We start from the raw sequence: 21,371 nt of genomic DNA, 5'->3' as shown, positions 1-21,371 counted from the left end.
AGCTATGCCGAATACAATGTCTTCCGACAGACTGTTCCTCTGCCGGAAGAATTTACCTCTATTGTAAAACTAGCCTAATTCAGGTACATTTTTCTAAAATTGGCACTCATCAAGGAATGTTTGTTTGAGTCATACTCAGCCATTCTACCTTTCTGTCAGTTTCCATTTAATAAGTTAATTTTGCATGTACTTACTGTTTAGGAAACAATATGAATTTTACATACAGAGGAATGCACACTGGATTCTCCTCCGCACCTTGGGGTAATCACCAGAGCGGAGGGTTCATGACAGCAAAAGATGCACCATTTGACTCCTCTGAAACAACACAACTATTGACAGACCTCAAGAAAGAAGAACCCTCAACCAGTGTGCCTCAGGAACACACTGCATCGCAACATAGAGGTTCTCAGAGGGGCGCAGAACAAGGTATGGAGAACGCACTCATGATATCATATAACTGGGATAATTTTATGGCTTATGGTATAGGTTTCTCTATGGTTGCATGTTTTAAATTGAAACACAGTTTCATTTTAATGCATATTTTAGAACTCCTTCATGTTTTCTGCATTTAGTTAACTTGCTGCTTTGTCGCCACAGCCCACGTATGCAACCTAAGAATGCTGTCTCTAGCTCAGCGCACATCCAAAGCCTTAATGGACTATGCAGTAACGGCAGACCCTCGCATGTTGTTGGCTGTACAGAGACCCTTGGTGGCCACACAGGATCAGAATGGGGACACGTAAGAGCTTGATTTTCTGTCCACTTTTCTAGTTAAATACTAGTATACATGAAGTGTAGACTTTTATATTGTCACCTTACATTTTGAGTTGTTAATACAGTATATTCATTCCACCAGGCCGCTTCATTTAGCCATCATACATGGGCAGACAGTTGTTGTTCAGCAGCTGGTAGATGTCCTACTGGGCATGCCAAATGAAAAAATCTTCAATATCTGCAACAACCTTCACCAGGTATGGCTGTTTTACTTCCCATCTAGTTTTACAGTAAGCTTACCTGCCTCTTCTTTGGCCTAAATGGTCTGATATCTCCACTTATATCATCAGTTAAACCTACACTTTTAAAGGTGTTATGCAAGATGTGGCTGCCACTTCTGGGATCACGCTCCAATTAGCACGTGATCCCAGACTGGGATTCCAACTTGCAGCGTATGTGTGAGCCTGAATCTCTCGCTAGCACTTTAGCGACTTGGTGACTTCTCAGGTGATAAATCTGGCTTAACCTGTTCCGGGCATAGGGCGTACCGGTACGTCCTATGTATTTCCGATCACCGCCGCTCGGCCGACGGTGATCGGAACCCGGTGCCTACTGAAATCAATCAGCTGCAAACCGCAGGTCACTTTTTGGGAGTTTCTACTCTAGGGGTGCATCAGAGGCAGGGGCGTAGCTATAGGGGGTGCAGAGGTAGCAGTCGCTACTGGTGCATGCTGGTCAATTTACACCTCTGGCTGGAGGGAAGGGGTTAGGTCAAGAATTTGGCATGAGGGGGTGCCCTTTCAATGTTTGCCTCAGGCAGCAGGAAGGCTACGTGCTCCCCTGCCCCTTTCCAACAAGCACTGAGGGAAGGGGGGCCCAAGCTGAACTTTGGCCCATAAGCTTTTAGCTACGCCCCTGATCAGAGGGGCTTCAAATGGGACATGGTGTCAAAAAAACAGTCCAGCAAAATCTGCCTTCCAAAAACCGTATGGCATTCCTTTCCTTCTGTGCCCTGCCGTGTGCCCGCACAGTGGTTTACGACCACATATGGGGTGTTGCTGTAAACTACAGAATCAGAGCCATAAATATTGAGTTTTGTTTGGCTGTTAACCCTTGTTTTCTAACTGGAAAAAAATTATTAAAATGTAAAATCTGCCAAAAAAGTGAAATTTTTTAATTGTATCTATTTTCCATTAATTCTTGTGGAACACCTAAAGGGTTTGTAAAATCAGTTTGGAATACCTTGAGGGGTGTAGTTTCTAGAATGGGGTCATTTGTGGGTGGTTTCTATTATGTAAGCTTCACAAAGTGACTTCAGACCTGAACTTGTCCTTAAAAAGTTGGTTTTTGAAAAATTTCTGAGAAATTTCAAGATTTACTTCTAAGCCTTGTAACGTCCCTCAAAAATAAAATTTCATTCCCAAAATGATCCTAACATGAAGGAGACATATGGGGAATGTAAAGTAATAACTATTTTTGTAGGTATTACTATGTATTATAGAAGTAGATAAATTGAAACTTCCAAATTGGAAATTTCCAAATTTCAAATGTAGATTTACCATTTGCGCTTTAGCATGATGATTACAATACCTTTAGAGTACATGGGTCTTTACCAAATGGGTGTATCATAGTCTGGGTTTTATTGTAGAACTACTTGCACAGTGGCTTGAGCCTATTTATTTGCTTTTTATTTCATCTTGGATATATGTTGTAGACTAGGCCATTGTGGATGCCAAGATTAAAACATCTGTCTCACCAACTCTCCCCCCTGTGGGTAACGGACATATTTGTCTAGTTGTTCCCTGATGAATCTGGAAGCCCTCATTAATTGTAAGACAAGAGTCTGGATATACTTTTATTGATGTGTGCCTATGTTATACCTGCCTAAAACAGCGTTTATTTCTGGTTGTCTCACCCAATAACTCCTCCACTTGTCCCTACTACTCTTCTCGAGTATATTTAATTTTTGGACCTGGATTCAGTGGGGATTGCTAGGGGAAGAACAGGGGTTGGGGTTGTCCTTCTCAAGATAGGAGCTCTGACTAGTCAGGTCTCCCACACTAGGGTTATATTAGGTTCCTCTTGTGTACATTTATGGACCAGTTTGGGCCTTTTAAATGTATTGCTATAAAAAGTTATGTTTTAATATACGATTGCTATTCTGTGAGATAATATAAAACCTCATGACAATCAGTGTTGGAAGATCTCCAATCTCCTACAGGCTTGGGGCTGTGAATAGTGTTCAACTGCTGGATCCCTACTCTTAGCCAGGACAGAAGTAATCGTTCGGGTAGTTATTGGGTATCTAGGAACGGGGCTTATCCAAACTGGATCAAACTGGAGTTGTCTCACTCCAGCAAATAGCATTTACCATGTAGAGAAAGTTAATACAAGGCACTTACTAATGTATTGTTATTATCGATATTGCTTCCTTTGCTGGCTGGATTAACTTTTCAATCAGATTGTACACTGCTTGTTTCCATGGTTACAACCACCCTGCAATCCATCAGTGGTGCAAACTACTGAAAAAAAGCACTAGCCTGTGTGCGCTCCCACGGTCCCGGCCAGCACAGAGGCCGGTGCTTTTTCCTTTAGTGTGCAAACATTGACTACCGCTAATGGATTGCAGGGTGGTCTGTAACCATGGTAACAAGCAGTGTATAATGTGAAGGAAAAAAGAATCCAGACAGCAAAGGAGGCAATATGGACAATCACAATACATTAGTAAGTGCCTTGTATTAACTTCCTCTACACAATAAATGCTATTTGCTGAAGTGAGAAAACCCAAGTGTATGGAAGAAGATTGTGTTTACACCAGTGCCGCAGTCCTATAAATGCTACTATAAGTATGAGCAGATAATCTTTAAGTAGGGAATCTGGAGTGTAATGTTATCTGATCCCTATTGCAGGGTGTGAGCTGTTCAGTAATAACAAGAACAAAGGCTCTTGTATAGCAACCTGTATGGTGTCACAGCACTGAACAACCTGGCTGTATGTAAAACCCATATGACCATTTGGCAGTAGATATATGTGTATCTAATATGTCCTTTGTCTTGTTAAACAGACTCCTCTTCACCTCGGGGTAATCACCAAGCAGTACCAGACAGTTAGCATTCTGCTAAAAGGCGGTGCAGACCCCACAATCCTTGATCGCTATGGGAATTCAGTGCTTCACCTGGCAGTTCAAGCTGGAGATGTTGAAATGCTTCAGGTCCTCTTGGAAAACACATTTTCTGGATACAAATATCTTCTTAACATGCCAGACTACAATGGTGAGTAGAAGGTCTGGGTCCCACTCAGACTTTTTGTCTTTTATGAATATTTTGTGTTTTTTTCTGAAGCATACAGTATATAAGGCTATAAGGAAAAACAAAACGAAAACTTAGAACAGAAGTAACTAACATTCTGCGTATTCGTCTCAGCTATCGTGTTTGTAAAGTGTGGTGCTGTACATTTACCTCAATTACAATGTAAATGCATTTGCTGCAAGGATATGTGAGCATTAGGGCTCATGCCCATGGAAAAGCTGTGTGCAGGGATCATATTATGGGTCATATTGCAGGCCCATAGGCATTACTTATGAAGCCATTGAGAATATCACCATGTGATGGAACATGTCACAGTTTTTTTTCTAGCTGCTTGATATAGAAAGAGATTTGTGTGCCTAATTCATTTTCATAGTTTAAAGCAATGTGATATCAATGGATTAAAGGGGTTTTCTAGTACGTAGATACTCGGGATGAGCCATTAATATCAGATTGGTGGCTGTTTCAGGCAGCCGCTGGTGCTGGAAATTATACAGTGAACAGAAAGCTTTGTCCACTGTGTAGATTCCGGCATCTGCGTCCTGCAGCTTAGTGCCCATTCACTTGGCCACTACACAGTGAATGGATCTTTATGCTTCTGGCTCCATCCATGAGTGACCTCAGAAGTAATAAAGCCCCCCTGTAGTGCCACCAAAAGAGATAAAGCCCCATATTATGTCCTTTATAGTGCCCCTAGTAATAATGCCTCCTATAGTGCCCCCAGTGGTATAGTCCCCCCCCATTAGCGCCTGGGAATAAAAACCAATACACTCCTGACTCCCGTTCCATGCCACCATCTGCATTGCAGGGCACAGGCTTCTTCCGACCTGTGGCCTGACCTGCCTTCACTCCAGAGATGGTCGTGATGACATCATCACACCACCTGCACCTTGTTGCAAGCAGTCACAGGGATGGCATTGCTTTACAACACTGTTGATACATTCATTATCTCATAAGCTTCAGCCCATTGGGTATTGACCAACCAGGAAGTTTCCCATTAGGGTCTATGGCCAGTCTGCCCTGCGTCTGTACAATTTCTTAGCATCTGTAAAGAATCAAAATGTCTAGTTATGTCACTAAATATTCTAACTCTTGTAGAAAGAGTTTTGTCCTTGGTATTGATGACATATTTGTATTTAGGTTTGTACCCAGTTCACTGGGCTGTGAAAGTAAAAAGTGAGAAATGTCTGGAGCAGCTGGTGAGAAGCGGAGCTGATGTCGATGCTGCTGAACGCAAGAGTGGAAGATCTCCCCTACATATCGCTGTGGAGATGGACAACCTTAATATGGCCATTTCTCTAGTTAAGAAAGTAAGAATGGGATTTGACTTTATTGCATATGAACCTAAATTTTGCTTTTTACAGGGGTTTTCCAGGGAAAACTTCAACGAGGTGAAAAAAATAAAAACATACCTCAAATTATCCACCATCGCTCCCATTCCAGGGGATATTTTTTATTCCTTTTTTTGTTTTTATTTTCATCTTGGTGAGTCTTTTACATATATTTTCTCTTGGGAAAACTCCTTCCTGCAGTGTGTTAACGCTATTGGTAGTTAAAGGGGTTATCCAATATCTAAAATAAACCCCCTCCCCAATGCTGGGCCCCTTGTATGGATTATGCCTATCTGCTCCACGGCAACCGCGTCGCTCTGTGCGGCCGCTGCTGCATGGCCGCTGCTGCATCTCCCTTGAGGCTGGTCACCGTTGCGGCCCGTTATTGGCTGCACCCCCCTTCGCTGGATGTTTGGGATCCGGAGTAAAAATGCAGGGATCCGGAGTAAAGGGGGTGCCTGGGAGCAGGTAAGTATAATCCATACAAGGGGCCCGGGCATTGGGGGGGATATTTTAGTTATCGGATAACCCTTTTAACGCTTTGTGCCATAATAGTATGTTGCGGCAATGGCTCAGGAGGTGTCAGCACCACTGCTTGTGGGTGTCATGGCAAACAGGATCAGGTTAAATTCCTCTACAAACACAAAAAAAAAAAAAAAAAAAATGAATAAAAAGTCGAATTGAGTTTTTGGGGTTACCTCGACTCCCCCCTCAAAATTGAATAAGAATGATTGAATGGTTACACGTATCTCAAAATGGTATCAATAAAAACTACAGCTTACACTGCAAAAAGCACCCCCTCACACAGCTTCAACTGTAGAAAAGTAAAAAGAAAAAGTTATGGGTGTCAGAATAAGGTGACAGAAAGCAATGTTTTTAGTAGTAGTATCCTCAGGATAGGTCATCGGTACCAAATCGGTGGGAGTTTGTCACTCAGCCCCTCTCCTGATCAGCTGTTTTGGGCAGCCACTAGAGCCAGAAATTTTAGAGTGTACAAAATGGAAGCAGACAGTACCATACATTGTGTAGTTTCCAGTGCCGTCATGCAGCAGAGCAATTCCTATATACATGAATAGGAGCTGAGCTGCTGTACCCTGACAAAGCCCCTACACCTCACAATTTCTGGCACGGTGGCTGATTGGTGAGGGTGGTGGATGTCAAACCCTGCCGATCTGATATTAAAGAGGTTTCCCAAGAATTCTACTGTCTTTAGTTATGTCATATGCCTCATGGTGTATGGCCTAATAAAAGTAGCTCAAAAATCGATTTATATAAGGTGGTGAACTAAGGGTTAAGGTAGGGAGATTGAGCGAGTATATAGTATGGTATCTATGAGAGCCATATTGATTCCCTGACGAAGGACAGAGTACTGTCCGAAACACGTTGCAATTTGGCACTCGCAACCACCCGGAGCTCGAAGCAGGGAGTGCGGCACTTCTGCGATACTGCAGCACAAGACAAAGAAATAGAGCACAAGCACCAGTGGACTATTGAAATATAACTAGCCTGTTTTCGGTTATGCACTGTACCGTGTGTGACTTGGTTAAAAGAGTCATGCTCACCAGCTTCCCACCGCTTCATTCTGGTGGCCTGGCTCCCATTTGGCCATGTTCTGGTCTGTGGCTTGTTTACTTCCAGCTGGGTTATGGGCATGGTCTTGTGCTCCACTATGGCCAATGTCACTGCTAGTTCACATGCTGCTTAGGGACAAATCACCACTGAAGCCAGTCATTGGCTTTGATGGTGACCATGTCCATAACTGAAAACAGTAGAATTCCCAGAAAACCCATTGAAGTACCAAACTCATCTCAAATGCCATACAAAATCGTTTTCTATATGAGCAATCCACTTCAAGTGGAAGTGGGTGATGTTTCTTTAGGTTTAGAGTTTTATTGTCACCATTTTCAAGATCTCTTGATTGCTGACTGTGGTTATATCTAGAGGTCGAAAACCTGTACTGACCCAATACATCTGCAGGTGAAAGCACTAATCTCTCACCCATCCTGATAGCCTACTGCCTTGTATCTGTGCAGGCAAATGTATCAGGCTGGAGTCTTATTGTTTAGTTCAGAAGACTAGTCCTTGATGGATGTAAGAATGGTTATAAAACCATGCGCAGCGGTTTTAGGCCTCATGCACACGACCGTATTTTTTAACGTCCCGCAAAACGTGGTTCCGTTGTACCGTGATCCGTGCCCGTTTTTTCTTCCGTGGGTCTGCCGTGATTTTTGGAGGATCCACGGACATGAAAAATGAAATAAAATTCTAAGTCAAGTTTGCCATTGAAATGATAGGAAAAAACGGACACGGATCACGGACACGGATGACAATCTTGGGTGCATCCGTGATTTTCACGGACCCATTGACTTGAATGGGCCCGTGAACCGTTGGCCGTGAAAAAAATAGGACAGGTCATATTTTTTTCACGGCCTAGAAACACGGGTCACGGGCGCGGGGTAAAAACGGTGCACAAGCCGAGTTTTCAACGGCCCCATTGAAAGTCAATGGAGCCGCAGAAAAAAACGGGAAACGGCACAACGGCCACGGGTGCACACAACGGTCGTGTGCATGAGGCCTAAATCCGGCCTATTCTCGCCATATTTACAGGGTTATAGTTAATAGGTCCAGATGGCAATCGTTTTTGGCAATGCCGGATCTCACTAACACTAGTGTGAAACTAGCCTTAAAGTGGTTGTCCGGTTATTTATCCTCAGGATAGGTCACAAATATCAGATCTGTGGTGGTCCGACACCCCACACTCCTACTAATCAGCTGTTTTGGGCAGAAGCCACAAACGTAAGGTTCTGTCCAGTGTCAAATGGAGTTGAACTGCTGTACGCCAGCACCAGAAACTATAGTTTATGGCGAGAAAGGCTGCCCAAAACATCTGATTGGTGGGGGTGCCGGGTGTCAGACCACCACTGATTTGATATTGGTGACCTATCCTGAGAATACCTCAATATCAAAGTACTAGAAGACCTCTTTAATTAAAAAATCTGATAATATTTTTTGGCAGACAATAAGTGTGGTTACCATCAGTCGCATTGTTATTCTGAAGCCATTGTAACTATTTACTACTGGCATAATGTTGTATTCCTCATTTATTTTTTATTTTTTTACATATAGCTGGGTGCAAATGTCAATGCTCAAACATTTGGAGGAAATACCCCTCTGCATCTGGCTGCCAGTCTTGGGTCTCCAGTACTCACAAAGATGCTTATTAATGCAGGTAATTATAGTGTATTTTGCAAATAGCAGACACTACGCTGGGGTAGACACAAACAACAGGACTACCGTGAAAGAACTGTATATGGGCTCCTTCATTATCAACTAATTTAACCCCTTAGTGACCAGCCCGTTTTGGGCCTTACTGACTAAGCGTTTTTCTTTCTTTTTTTCATCGTCGCATTCCAAGAGCTATAACTTTTTTTATTTTTCTGTCTTTATAGCTTTATGAGGGCTTGTTTTTTGCGGGGACAAGTTGTAGTTTTTAATGGCACAATTTTATTAACTTTTATTAACTCTTTCTGGGAGGGAGATGGGGAAAAAACAGCAATACTGCCACTGGGCCTATACGTTATAAATTTTACAGCGTTTATTTTTCGGTATAAATAACATAATTTCTTTATTCTCTGGGTCAGTATGATTATAGTGATACCAAATACATATTGTTTTTTTTACATTTTACAACTTTTTTGCAATAAAATCCCTTTTTTTTTAAAAGAAAAAATGTTTTTGCATTGCCGCTTCCCAAGACCCATAACTTTTTTCTTTTTCTTTCTATGGATTTGTTTGAGGGCTTGATTTTTGCGGGACGACTTGTATTTTTCATTGGTATCATTTTGGCATAAATGGCGCTTTTTAATCACTTGTTATTACTTTTTTTCGGTGGCAACTAAGAATAAATTAGCAATTTTGTCTTTTTTTTATATATATATTTTTTTTTTACGGCGTTCACCGTAGGGGATAATTTACATGATATTTATGTAGTCCAGGTTGTTACGGCTGCGGCAATACCAAACAGATGGGGAAGATTTTTATTTTATTTTTTATTATAAAGATGCAAAAACTATTTGTATAACAAGTAAATTAGTGAGTGCCTTGTCTACATGATAAATGTAATTTGCTGAAGTGAGACAAGCCCTTTAATGAAAGAATCATACTCAACTGCTCCCCACCTGCCCCTGGCTCTTTTGAGCAACTGCTCCCCACCTGCCCCTGGCTCTTTTGAGCAACTGCTCCCCACCTGCCCCTGGCTCTTTTGAGCAACTGCTCCCCACCTGCCCCTGGCTCTTTTGAGCAACTGCTCCCCACCTGCCCGTGGCTCTTTTGAGCAACTGCTCCCCACCTGGCCGTGGCTCTTTTGAGCAACTGCTCCCCACCTGCCCCTGGCTCTTTTCAGCAATTTTCTTGTCACTGTCCTGTTTACTTCTGGCTTTGGTATGGATGGTTCACATGCACCATTGCAGTCAATGACTGGCCTCAGCAGCAACGTTTCCCCGCTGCAAAGTGATTTCACTGCCGAGTCATCTGCCGTTGAGCAGTGCTTGGGTATCGCAGTGCACATGACCCCGTCTGTTCCCTGACTGAAAGTAAACAGGTCTGGTATTGGAAGATTGCAAGATGGCGCTAGGTTGCTGAAACCGAGTAGTGGGAAGTAAGCATGCTTTTTTTTCTTTAGGTTAAAAAGTTAACGTAGTTAAAAAAGGACCATAATCCTGGAAAACTCTTTAAAGGGTTTCTGTCCCCAGAATTAACCCTATTAAGCTAGCTGACACTAGCGATGTGCTAATGTCAGCTAAATCTAAGGCTACTTTCACACCTGCGTTTAGGTGCGGATCCGTCTGGTATCTGCACAGACGGATCCGCACCTATAATGCAAACGCTTAGATCCGTTCAGAACTGATCCATTAGCATTACCATGAACAAAAAAATAAAAATAAAAAAAAAATTATTTTTTTTTGTTCATGATAGTGCAAACGGATCCGTTTTGACTTTACATTAAAAGTCAATGGGGGACGGATCAGTTTGAAAATTGAGCCATACTGTGTCAACTTCAAACGGATCCGTCCCCATTGACTTACATTGTAAGTCTGGACGGATCCGTTTGCCTCCGCACGGCCAGGCGGACATCCGAACGCTGCAAGCAGCGTTCGGGTGTCCGCCTGCTGAGCGGAGGACAAACAGTGCCAGACAGATGCATTCTGAGCGGATCCGCATCCACTCAGAATGCATTAGGGCTGGACGGATCCGTTCGGGGCCGCTTGTGAGAGCCTTCAAACGGAACTCGCAAGCGGAGCCCCGAACGCAAGTGTGAAAGTAGCCTAACTAGCCTATTCCTACTTTTATCTATTTCCCCGTTACACTAGAAATCTAATGTTTATAATATGCTAATTATCCTCTAGGTGGGGGGCGTTGTTCATGCTCCTAAAGTCTCCATTCTCCCACCTTTGTCGCTCCCTCCAAGTCCTGATTGACAGGGCCAGGCAGCGGTCGCATCTGTCTGTCAGCCCTGTGCTGTGGTGAAATCTCGCGCTGTTCAGTATTCGGCGCAGGCGCGGTGAGGAAGCTGGCAGCCTGCAAGCTTCTTTTCCTCACCGGGCCTGCGCCGAATGCTGAACGGCGCGAGATTTCACCACAGCACAGGGGTGGCAGACAGATGTGAGCACTGCCTGGCCCTGTCAATCAGAACTTGGAGGTAGGTGACAAAGGTGGGAGAACGGAGCCTCTAGGAGAAGGAACAACACCCCCCCCCCCCCCCCCCCCCCTGCTCCTAGAGGCTAATTAGCATATTCTGAAAGTAAGATTTCTGGCATAACGGGGGCATAGATAAAAGTAGGAATAGGCTAGTTAGGTTTAGCTGACATTAGCACATCACTAATGTCAGCTAGCTTAATAGGGTTAAATCTGGTGACAGAAGCCTGACTTGTCCGACCATAGGTGGCGCAGTGTGTCAATTTATGCTGTCGAAATCTGCATCATTTACACACCAAAATCTGTTCTTTTTAGGGCAGATTTTTGCTTCTGCGATTTCATCTAGATTATATTATCTCCCACTGCGTGTGACTGTCCATTTTGACGGTCTTACTGACCCCTATATCTGGCAGTGGAACCACCGAAGTTATGAAGAGGCGCTCGTCTCTACATAACTACGGCGCATCCAGTGCCGCTTCTATATTTTACATTTAGAGCATTTTCTACGCCTAAAACGTAAAAAATGATGAATGAGATGGTACTGTCAGCCCATTCCCTTCCTCACCCACTTTGTTAGACCTGGCTGAGTGGAGAAAAGTTGCAGATTGCGGCGGAACTAACCTTTGCGCCAAAATCTGCGCCTGAAATATACCTAATATAGGCGTATTTCAGGATAATAAATAAACCCGATTTTTGGTTGTCAGGTGCAAATGCTCTGTTAGAAAATGATGAGCCAGTGCGTCCAGCAGCAGCAGCAGCAGCATCCAGCGACGGTGATGATACCGACAGTGAGTCAGATGTGCAGATGGATACTGACTCAGACCAGCAGGAGGACACCGATTCAGAAGCGGATGAGACCATAGACATGGATCACGATCACAGCAGAATATACTGTGGTGTTAAGAGGCGCTACCCTGGACACACACCTTTGGATTTAACCCGAAGTCAAAAGGTAAGATTTTTACAATCTTGAGAACTGGAGTCTCCTCATGTACACTGCTCCTTCAGTATCATAGAGGTGAATGGACCCATAGACTGGCCCTTCAGACAGGGCATGTGGGTGTTTTGGGATTACGGGAAGTCCCAGGGGCTTAACCCTGTTGATAAAAGCTGTTTGTGGCATATCCCCTTTAAGAACATTTTTAGATTTAATCTACACAATTGTGGCCCTCATCTTCTCCCTGTGTCGCAGCACTGCGAATATAAGCTCCATCTATTCTAGAATGTGCCCTATTTCACTAAAATGTTGAGCCATTTACTCATACCTCTGCTGGGTGTCAGTGCTGTGCTCTGCATCTTCAGTTTTGAGTCCTTGAAGCTAATTGATGTATATTGTGAAAGAGCTTGGCTTGTGTTCCCCCAACCTGTCAGCTACGTGACGCAAGTCTGCTTTATGCAATCTGTCATGTGGGTGAAAGTCGCTGCTGCGAGGGAAGGAGGCTGACCATTGCGCTGGAATATTGCAGCTTTGTGTCCTCACAGCTCAGAACAAATTGTACCTCAGAAATGCCTGTACACAGGGTTCCTATGTGACAAATGGTAGAATCAACACCTGGCGATTCTGTGCATAAAAGGGAATGGCAGTGCAGTTTAGCCATATGACGTACGTTACAACTGAAGTCTGTCTTGTCTCATATACAGAGTACTCTTAAAGTTACTAGACAAACCTTAACAACTGCCCAGTCATGAAGAGTAGAGGAGGACCGCCGGTACTCGCATTAGGTCTCCTTCACACTGCATTTTGTTTTACATTTACCACTGCCAGATTTCTCACAATGTGGCACACCTAGTTAACAACACCGGGAGCACTGACTGGACTATCTCCGTGTTAGGATATGCCCTGTTGACAAGGGAAATGGTAATGCTCAGTTGTCAGCTCATGCATGCATTTCCAGAAAGCACCAAGCAGAGGAAAGAGGAAAAATACAACCAAAGTTATAAGGAAAGATGTTCCAAAATTGTTAATTTATGAGGAAATCAGTATTTATTACAACAGACATGTCAGGAGAGCTGAGGTCCTCTTTAATGTGTAGCTATCCTTTCAGGGAATTTTTCACAAGAACCTGCCATGTGTGTGTACATGAGGAACAACACTACTTCTGGCCGTTATATGACTTGTATCTGACATGTTTGGTCACATTTCCCCTTTGCTATCCCCAGTTGTGATTCTCAGTTTTCTGTTAGCTGGAGGAGATAAGGTGGTGTCATGTCTGCCCATAGAATACACATGGAGAAACAGGAGATTCTGCTCTCTAAATCTCTGCAGCACATGCTGAGAAGCAGCAGCAGTAATGGAGGACATTATACAAGCAGAGAAATGACTTCATAGCAAACCGCAGTCACTCTTCATTGGCCTCTCCCCTTCAGCCCTTTCCCTACTAAATAGACATATTAGAAGGTATACAAATGAGAGTCCTTAATGGTTTATACCTTTTAATGTTTAACTGAAAAGGTGACAAAATTGCAAGCTTTCAAGACTCGGGTCTCTTCCTCAGGCATGTTATTGGGATTTTCATTTTTATGTCGTCCATTTTTTTTAAAATAGCGTTTATGTCGTCTATTTAATGGCTAACACAATACAAAGATTGGGTCCGCAGAGGTGGGACCCACACCTATCAGACAATGGGGGTTATAACCAAGCGATATGCCCCCATGGTCTCAGATAGGAATACCACTTTAACCGATTGTTTGCAACTTGCCGACACACAACTATTTCAGAGCTGTCATTTGGTTTACAGCCAAGTCATTGAAAAATTTGCAGTTGCACACAAGTTGCATAGTGTGACTTGCAACAAAAAATCTGACAGTGTTGGATTGTTTGCAACTGTCACAGCTTGTTGCTTGTCACCTAGCAAAGATATGTCGCAGTGCGCAGTGTTCATGTCACGTGACTGTATCACTAGCCGTGGTGAACAGAAGGGGAATAAAATTTAAGAAAAAAAGTTGTAAAGTGTCTTATGGTCATAAAAATTAAACAGTTATTCTTCAAGGAAATAAATGGAAGCCTAGAAAAACGAGGTGTGAAACAGTCCCAAGGCTAACACTGGCTGTCAGAGTGAGTCCTGAGCATAGTTTAGGTCCATATTCCCTTCTGTAATTGTCATAGTTACATAAAGGTGTTTGCAATATGGACATTTTTTCCAGATTATTTTCTGTTGAGATTTGTTAGCAGACTTTTATCTACACAATAGAAAGCACACAGGGTTTAACTATAAATTGCACACATTATTAATGATGGTTTACCTGTAAATCGCTTTGTTTCTCAGGTGAGGGATATCTTGTCTAAACATTCATCTGGAGATACAGCTAGAAATAAAGCAGAACAGGAGCCAGGTAATGTCACTCGTCGTGTCCCTTGTTTCAGTATGCTGAAACACACATGGACTGGTTTATACACGTGTATTTTAATTCCTCAATAAGTTCAAGTTTTGTTTGCTGTCAGTGAACACCATCATGCATAGTTTGTTTCCAGAGGCTGACATTCTGTCCTTATAGCCACCTGACATAAGGGCATGACTTGTAAGAATGAGCTGGACATGATCGAGGAGCGTTTCCACCCTTTGTAATTAATGACACTACTTTGGGTCCTCCAGAGTGACAGGCACCCTAAGGGCTATAGTCAAATGTGTTTACTGAAAGCGCATTCCTGTCATTGTTTACCAGGCACGCCAAATAATAGAACTGTGGCTGGTAGTGCAACTCTTTGCAGCTTAGGCTACTTTCACACTCTCTTTTTGGCTTTCCGTTTGAGAGATCCGTTCAGGGCTCTCACAAGCGGTCCAAAACGGATCAGTTTGCATTCTAATGCATTCTGAATGGAAAAGGATCAGAATGCATCAGTTCAGTTTCCATTTGGAGACGGACACTGTCCGTCTGATGAAACTGAGCCAAATCACTGACACAATCTGGCACAATAGAAAACGGATCCGTCCTCCATTGACTTTTAATGGTGTTCAAGACGGATCTGTCATGGCTATGTTAAAGATAATACAAACGGATCCGTTCTGAACGGATGCAGACGGTTCTATTATCTGAACGGATCCGTCCATGACGGATCTGCACAAAACAAGAGTATGAAAGTAGCCTTAGTCTTATTGAAGTGAATGGGACCGAAGTGCAATACTTGGCACAGCCATTACAAAATGTATGGCGTTGTGACTGGTATACAATGCAGGGGGCAAGCACTCTGCTCCTTAATAGTGGTCCCCAGAGTCAGACCCTCACCAATCTAATATTAATATTTTAAGGCTTAATACAATTCACAAATTTGCTGTACGTGTGTGAAAATAAGCTGAATAGAGACTGACAAGGAGGACCAGGAAGAACTTTGGCGTGGTGGATTTTAAAGTAACCCTTTACTCTTTTCTACTGCAGTTAATGTCCTTTCCCTGGAAACAAATACTGTACAGCATCTTGAAAGACTGTTAAATGAAGGTCAGACCGGATCTGATTGGACGGAACTTGCCTCACGTCTAAGACTTCAAAGCTTAGTTGACACTTACAGAAACACTTCTTCCCCAACAGAAAGTCTTCTGCGCAGCTATGAGGTAGGTTTTAGTAAGCTTGTGGTACAATGTACCGTAGGATATCCTACAGTCTGTCATCAACAAAATCAATTGGGAACAATGTCTGGTATGGCTCTCCACTCATGTTACAATCATATCTTTATGTGGCAGGGCCAGTCCTACAAACCAGAGGAAAAAAAGCGCTAAGCCACTCAGCGCATCATAGCTTCACCACTTTCCTCTCCCAGTGACACCCCACTTGAAAGACAGGGGCAGGTGTGATGAAGTTGCAGAATACTTGTCCTGTCAATCAAGCAGGAGAAGGTGGTGCTGGAATAGGAAAATGCCAGAGCTGTGGTGCGCCAGGTGGCTCGGGTCCATCCGTGGTGCACGTTACAGCTAATTAGCATATGTATCTTATATTTAATAACAGCAGATTGCTGCTGGTATGATTAGAACATGGGGAGGCATTGTGCCCAGTTTAAAATGGATTATGTTGCTGAAAGACCTTTTAAATAGCTTTATTTTATTTTATTAGCTTGCTGGTGGAAGCCTAAATGAGCTCATCCAAACTCTACAGTCCATGGGATTGAATGAGGGGGTGGAGCTGCTGCGGAAATCGGAGACATTCATCAAGCAGGAGAATCAAGGTAGGCAGCATTGAATCCTATGTTGTCTTTTAAGGTTTACACACTGTGCGACAGCCACATGAGACTTATTCCCTGATAGTCAGGTTACACGCTCATGCCATGTTGGAAATCGCACCTTGTGTCACTAGCAACCCTTGAGTAGCAGGAACACTGGTTATGAGTCTTATAAAGTCTAAATGCACAAAAGAGCAATAATAAATGATAGTTGTAGTTTACACTTGATTATGCATACACAAAACTGACCGCGGCATCCGTAAATGTTGCTCAGCTAACATTCACATTAGGGAGACCGCTTCAGTTGAAATTGCTGTTGGAAATGCCCATTATGTACCAGCTTGTCCTTGATAGTACACAGAGGTTAATGCACACAATTTCATTAGTTGTGGAACACTCAATGGGGGGAATTCAACAAGCCCTGCACTCCCGAATTCTGTCTTCAGAAAGTCACAAAATAGGGCTTACGTGTCTTTTTAAGTCCACACGTGCAGAATTTTTGAGACGCTCACGCAATTTGAAAAGTGGGCGCGGTTAGCTATGTTAATGAGTTTCATTTATGAGATTTATGACTGAGCCTTATTTGAAATGTTGCAAAAAAGTCACAAAGCCACTTCAGTAGGGGGTGGGGCAGAAAGCTGTAGTAACATTTCTAGAGAAAAATATTAGGTTTAAAGATGACCCAAATTTAACAAATAATCGTTTGATAAATTTGACGCAAAGTACGCCAACGCAGACTTCTGATATTACTGTCATAATAAAGTCTCCCCAAAGACTTCTGAGAAACAATTTCTAGAGGGAAAAAAATAAATGAAAGAGAAATCATGAAAATGATTTTCATAGAACACAATTCCTATCTCACTGTTTAACTGGCAAAAGTCTAGTTTCTTTTCAGTTTGGTTTGCACAATGAGAGGTTCCTTAAAAGCCTGAATTACTTCCTTTACAAGCAACAGCAAACTGAGTAATAGGGTAGAGCAGCTGGATAATACTGTCAGCCGAATAAATGCACAAGGAGAGCAGTCATTATGACAGCATCTCAGCTGTGTACAGTCTGTATTCTGCTGGTGATGCTGTGAGAGCAGCAACAGGGAATTAGAATTTGTCCACTTCTACTGTCACTTGGAAAGCAATTCAGGCTATAGATGTACATTGGGAGTGGACTTAAAGGGGTATTCCCATCACAGACAATGGGGACATATTGCTAGGATATGCCCACATTGTCTGATAGGTGCGGGTCCCACCTCTGGGACCCGCACCTACAACAAGAATGGAGTGGGTAGAGTTATGGCTGGAGGACCCTGGTGGTCCGGCCACCGCCAAGCGCTGCTCCCATACAAGTTATTGGGAGCGCACCACGCATGCGCGGCCCCTGCTCCCATTCATTTTTAATAACGCTCAGCGATTTTCGACAGTCCCTTAGAAATGAATGAAGGGCGCATGTGCAGTGCTCCCTCCACTACTTTCCCCACTCCATTCTCCGTGTAGGTGCGGGTCCCAGAGGTGGGATCCGCACCTATCAGACAATGGGGCATATCCTAGCCATATGCCCCCATTGTCTGTGATGGCAAAACCCCTTTAATGCATAGGATTTCTACATGTTATACAAACTCATCATTTATTGGATTAATCTACATTGTAGGATGGCAGTAGTTATAGTGAAATATAAAGTTCAGCAGCAGTAATTGTATGTTCAAAGTGTATTCCATTGTAAATGCATCTCCAGAACTATTTGTCAGCCTAACCGTTGCCCACAGACAAGAAGCATGGGTTATTTTTTCTTTTGCATGTTAAAGAGAAGATTCTCCTCAAAGTTTTTGATCTGCTTCATTAAAATATGTTTCTATTCCCCAATGGTAACTACTCGGCTGTTCTATGATATCAGGACAGCCTGATACAAGTTTTCTCCACCTATTTTTGTAAACTGCACAGACATTAGCATTTCTTGAAATCAAAGATCTTAAATCAAGAAGATGTTTAAATGCAGTCTCACAAGCTGCATTCCCATGATAAACCACTAGACACAAAGTAAGGCCTCTTGCACACGAACGTGTGCGCCCCGTGGTCATGCTGAGGCCCACAAAATGAGGGGTGCAATGCACGAGCACAGTCCGTGAGGCAGCGATCCGGCCCTTCCGCAAAAAGATAGGACATGTGTTTATCTTTTTGCAGAACGGAAATACGGGACGAAACCCAACGAAGGCACTACGTAGTGCTTCCGTAGGGTTCCGTTCCGTGCTTCCGTTCCGCATCTCCAGATTTGCGGACCCATTGAAGTGAATGGGTCCGCATCCGTTATGCGGAATGCCCACGAAACGGCACCCGTGCAAGAGGCCTTAAAGAGTTTCCCACAAATCCAATTCAAGGGGTTGTCCCATGTGGATATTCAAAGGATATTCATGTGATATACCATATACATAAAAATAGGTGCGTGACCCATACCCATCACACATTCATGGCATATTCTGTGGATATGGTAACCTCTTCCTATGCTTGTGACGTCGCGTTTATTGGTCCCATGGCCTTGGCGCATCTCAGTCCCATCAAGTGAATGAGTTCAAGTACCAAGCAGAGCTGTGAGGAGGCCACGGCGGAGCACCACGGTCTCTTCAAAAATCGGATCAGTTTTGACAGATTTCTCTGCGCTTTATGGTCATTATTATCAGTGTCGCTGTGTATGGTGTCCATGCAGATGTTATCCTTGGTCAGATTCAAATCAAGGACGCAGCGATATGAGGCACCAGTGCTAACTACTGAGCCACTGGGTCATCGATATCAAAATCCCAGAAACCCCTTTAATCGCGAGAATATTCAGTTTTGTTGGAGTCTGATGTCATATGTCAATGGGCTCATCTTTAAACTGAACACTTTTTGTCTAGTAAAGATATTCCAGTTTTTTAAACCACTCCCCTACTTCAGACTATTTTTTTGAGACTTTAAAAAAAAAAACTTGCAGTGTTAAATCTGGAGTTAAACTAACATAACTAACCACATCCACTTTCCCACCCATTTTTCAAAACTGGAGTGAGTGATGTAAAAATGCATAAAGTCACACATTTTGCAGTCCAAAAAGTTGCAAAAGTCCTGTTCAGAAGGCAGAATTCTGGAATTCAGGGCTCGATCATTTCTTCCAAAAATGTAGTAGTTCTAGACACAGGCACTTCTGCGTGACTACTTTCTTTGAGAACTTACCCTTCATGAATATGGTTGTGTGGTGATCCCACAAAAATGGATGGGCTTGCAGCGCGAGTCGCAATACATCCAGCAGAGTTGGATTTTTTGCTACTCCCACTGCAATCCCTTTTGGATCCTGGGTACGATCAGTGTCGCCATGTAGCCCTAGCCTAAGTGGTAGGAGAAGAGCATCCTTTCAGTTATAAACCTGGTGCTGACTGTGGGTGTTTTTATTTATAGAGCCAAAGGTTGACAGTGCATATGGGAGCCAGTCTGTGGACAATGAACAATCTACAAGTTCTGAGCCTCAGAAGCCTTCCCCCATGGGATCCACAAGGTTGCGTCCAGAACAAGAACTAGCAAAAAGGACAGAACCAGCGAGTGGGCAATAAACCATGGACCTGATAATGATAAACTCTTTCATATAGGAGATCTATTGATGATGGGATGAACCATGGATTAGTTCTTTCCAAGTGATGCAGTTGGTTATAATCTAGAATACATCATAAAATCGCAATCCAAAATTATTCTGATGAATACTTTTCTGCCTTTGCCTACCCCTTAAGCATCTTGCTATGTGGTCATATTCAGAAGAGCAGTGAGTGACGACAAAACCCAAGGCAAACAACTGTTTAGGAGTCTGGAGTTGTACACATAGACTGGGTACATGAAATATGTGAAATTCCTTTTCTTCAAATACTGATAAGTGAATCAAGGCAAGTAAATTGTTGATCGTGTTATCCCCATGTACTAGTTCACATTATCTTCTAAACCTGTGGCTCTCCAGCTGTTGTGAATATTAAAATCCATGCCTGCATGTGCTGGCAGCCACCATCAGGGCATGCTGGGAGTTGTAGTTTCACAGCAGCTTGGCGATACGGGAAGCACACTGGTGTAAAGTAGAACTGGCTTAGTTGCCCATAGCAACTAATCAGATTCCACCTTTCATTACTCACAGGTCCATTGGAAAATGAAATGTGGAATCTGGTTGCTTTGGGCAACAAAGCCAGTTCTACTTTAGACCAGTTTGGTAAATCTCCCCCACTGTTCTAAACTCTACTTTGTTCACGCGTTATGTTATTTAAAGGTCTGTTTTTATTACAAATAAATATACGGTATTTTATATGTGAGAAATTCGTAAGTTTTATAGGCAAATTTATGTCTGTATTTTCGGTATGAAAGATGTTATTGCAGACTCTATACACAAATGCAGCAGAAGTGTGGCACGATTTGCATGCACAAACTGGATTACATGCCTTTTACCATGTTTATTAACCTTTTAGACACATTCTCCAGTTTGACCAACAACAGTTGTGGCTTAGTGTGCCGAAATGTGCCAGCATGCTCCAAAAATTTTGCGTATTTTCAGAGAAAACTAAGGCTACTTTTACACTAGAGTTTTTACTGGATCCGGCAGGGTTCAGCAAAAACGCTTCCGTTACTGACAGTACAACCATCTGCATACGTTATGAACGGATCCGGTTGTATTATCTTTAACATTGCCAAGACAGATCCGTCATGAACTCAACTGAAAGTCAATGGGGGACAGATCTGTTTTCTATTGTGGCAGAGAAAATGAGTCCGTCCCCATTGACTTGTATTGAGGGTCATACCGGATCCGTCTTGCTCTGCATCCCAGGATAGAAAGCAAACTACAACATGTTGCCGTTTGCTCTCCGGTATGGGAACGCAAGTAAACGGAACGGAATGCATTTTGGAGCGTTCTGTTCTGTTCAGTTTGGGGACAAAACTGAAGCGTGTTTTTTTTCCGGTATTGAGCCCCTATGACGGATCTCAATACCGTAAAACTAAAACGCTAGTGTGAAAGTAGCCTAAGGTGTTGTAAAATTAGACTAGACAGTCTAAACGTGCACCAGATCATCAGCCACTGTGAATCTGGCACAGTGTACGACTATGTCCAGTGTTAAATTTACTGTCTTGTAACATGATCGTATTAGTAAATCTGCCCAAATGTGGTGGGGTCCTGAAAATGACAGTTACGACT

General features: G+C 43.0%; 1 protein-coding gene across 1 annotated transcript in view; it reads left to right on the top strand.

Moving 5' to 3' along the window:
• Nucleotides 1–20,489, top strand: part of NFKB2 (nuclear factor kappa B subunit 2) — a 62,066-nt gene extending 41,577 nt beyond the window's left edge. The window contains exons 12-22 of the mRNA XM_044297457.1: nucleotides 202–426; nucleotides 598–739; nucleotides 857–971; nucleotides 3,779–3,986; nucleotides 5,160–5,329; nucleotides 8,477–8,579; nucleotides 11,749–11,996; nucleotides 14,311–14,377; nucleotides 15,419–15,591; nucleotides 16,088–16,199; nucleotides 19,607–20,489. Coding sequence (XP_044153392.1) covers nucleotides 202–426; nucleotides 598–739; nucleotides 857–971; nucleotides 3,779–3,986; nucleotides 5,160–5,329; nucleotides 8,477–8,579; nucleotides 11,749–11,996; nucleotides 14,311–14,377; nucleotides 15,419–15,591; nucleotides 16,088–16,199; nucleotides 19,607–19,758 — 1,715 coding nt within the window. The 3' untranslated portion in view covers nucleotides 19,759–20,489. The remainder of the gene's footprint in view (nucleotides 1–201; nucleotides 427–597; nucleotides 740–856; nucleotides 972–3,778; nucleotides 3,987–5,159; nucleotides 5,330–8,476; nucleotides 8,580–11,748; nucleotides 11,997–14,310; nucleotides 14,378–15,418; nucleotides 15,592–16,087; nucleotides 16,200–19,606) is intronic.
• The last annotated feature ends 882 nt before the right edge of the window (nucleotides 20,490–21,371 follow it).

Source organism: Bufo gargarizans, chromosome 6 (genome assembly GCF_014858855.1).
Source record: "Bufo gargarizans isolate SCDJY-AF-19 chromosome 6, ASM1485885v1, whole genome shotgun sequence".
NCBI classification, from domain to species: Eukaryota; Metazoa; Chordata; class Amphibia; order Anura; family Bufonidae; genus Bufo; species Bufo gargarizans.
This window is presented reverse-complemented; position numbering and strand designations above follow the sequence as displayed.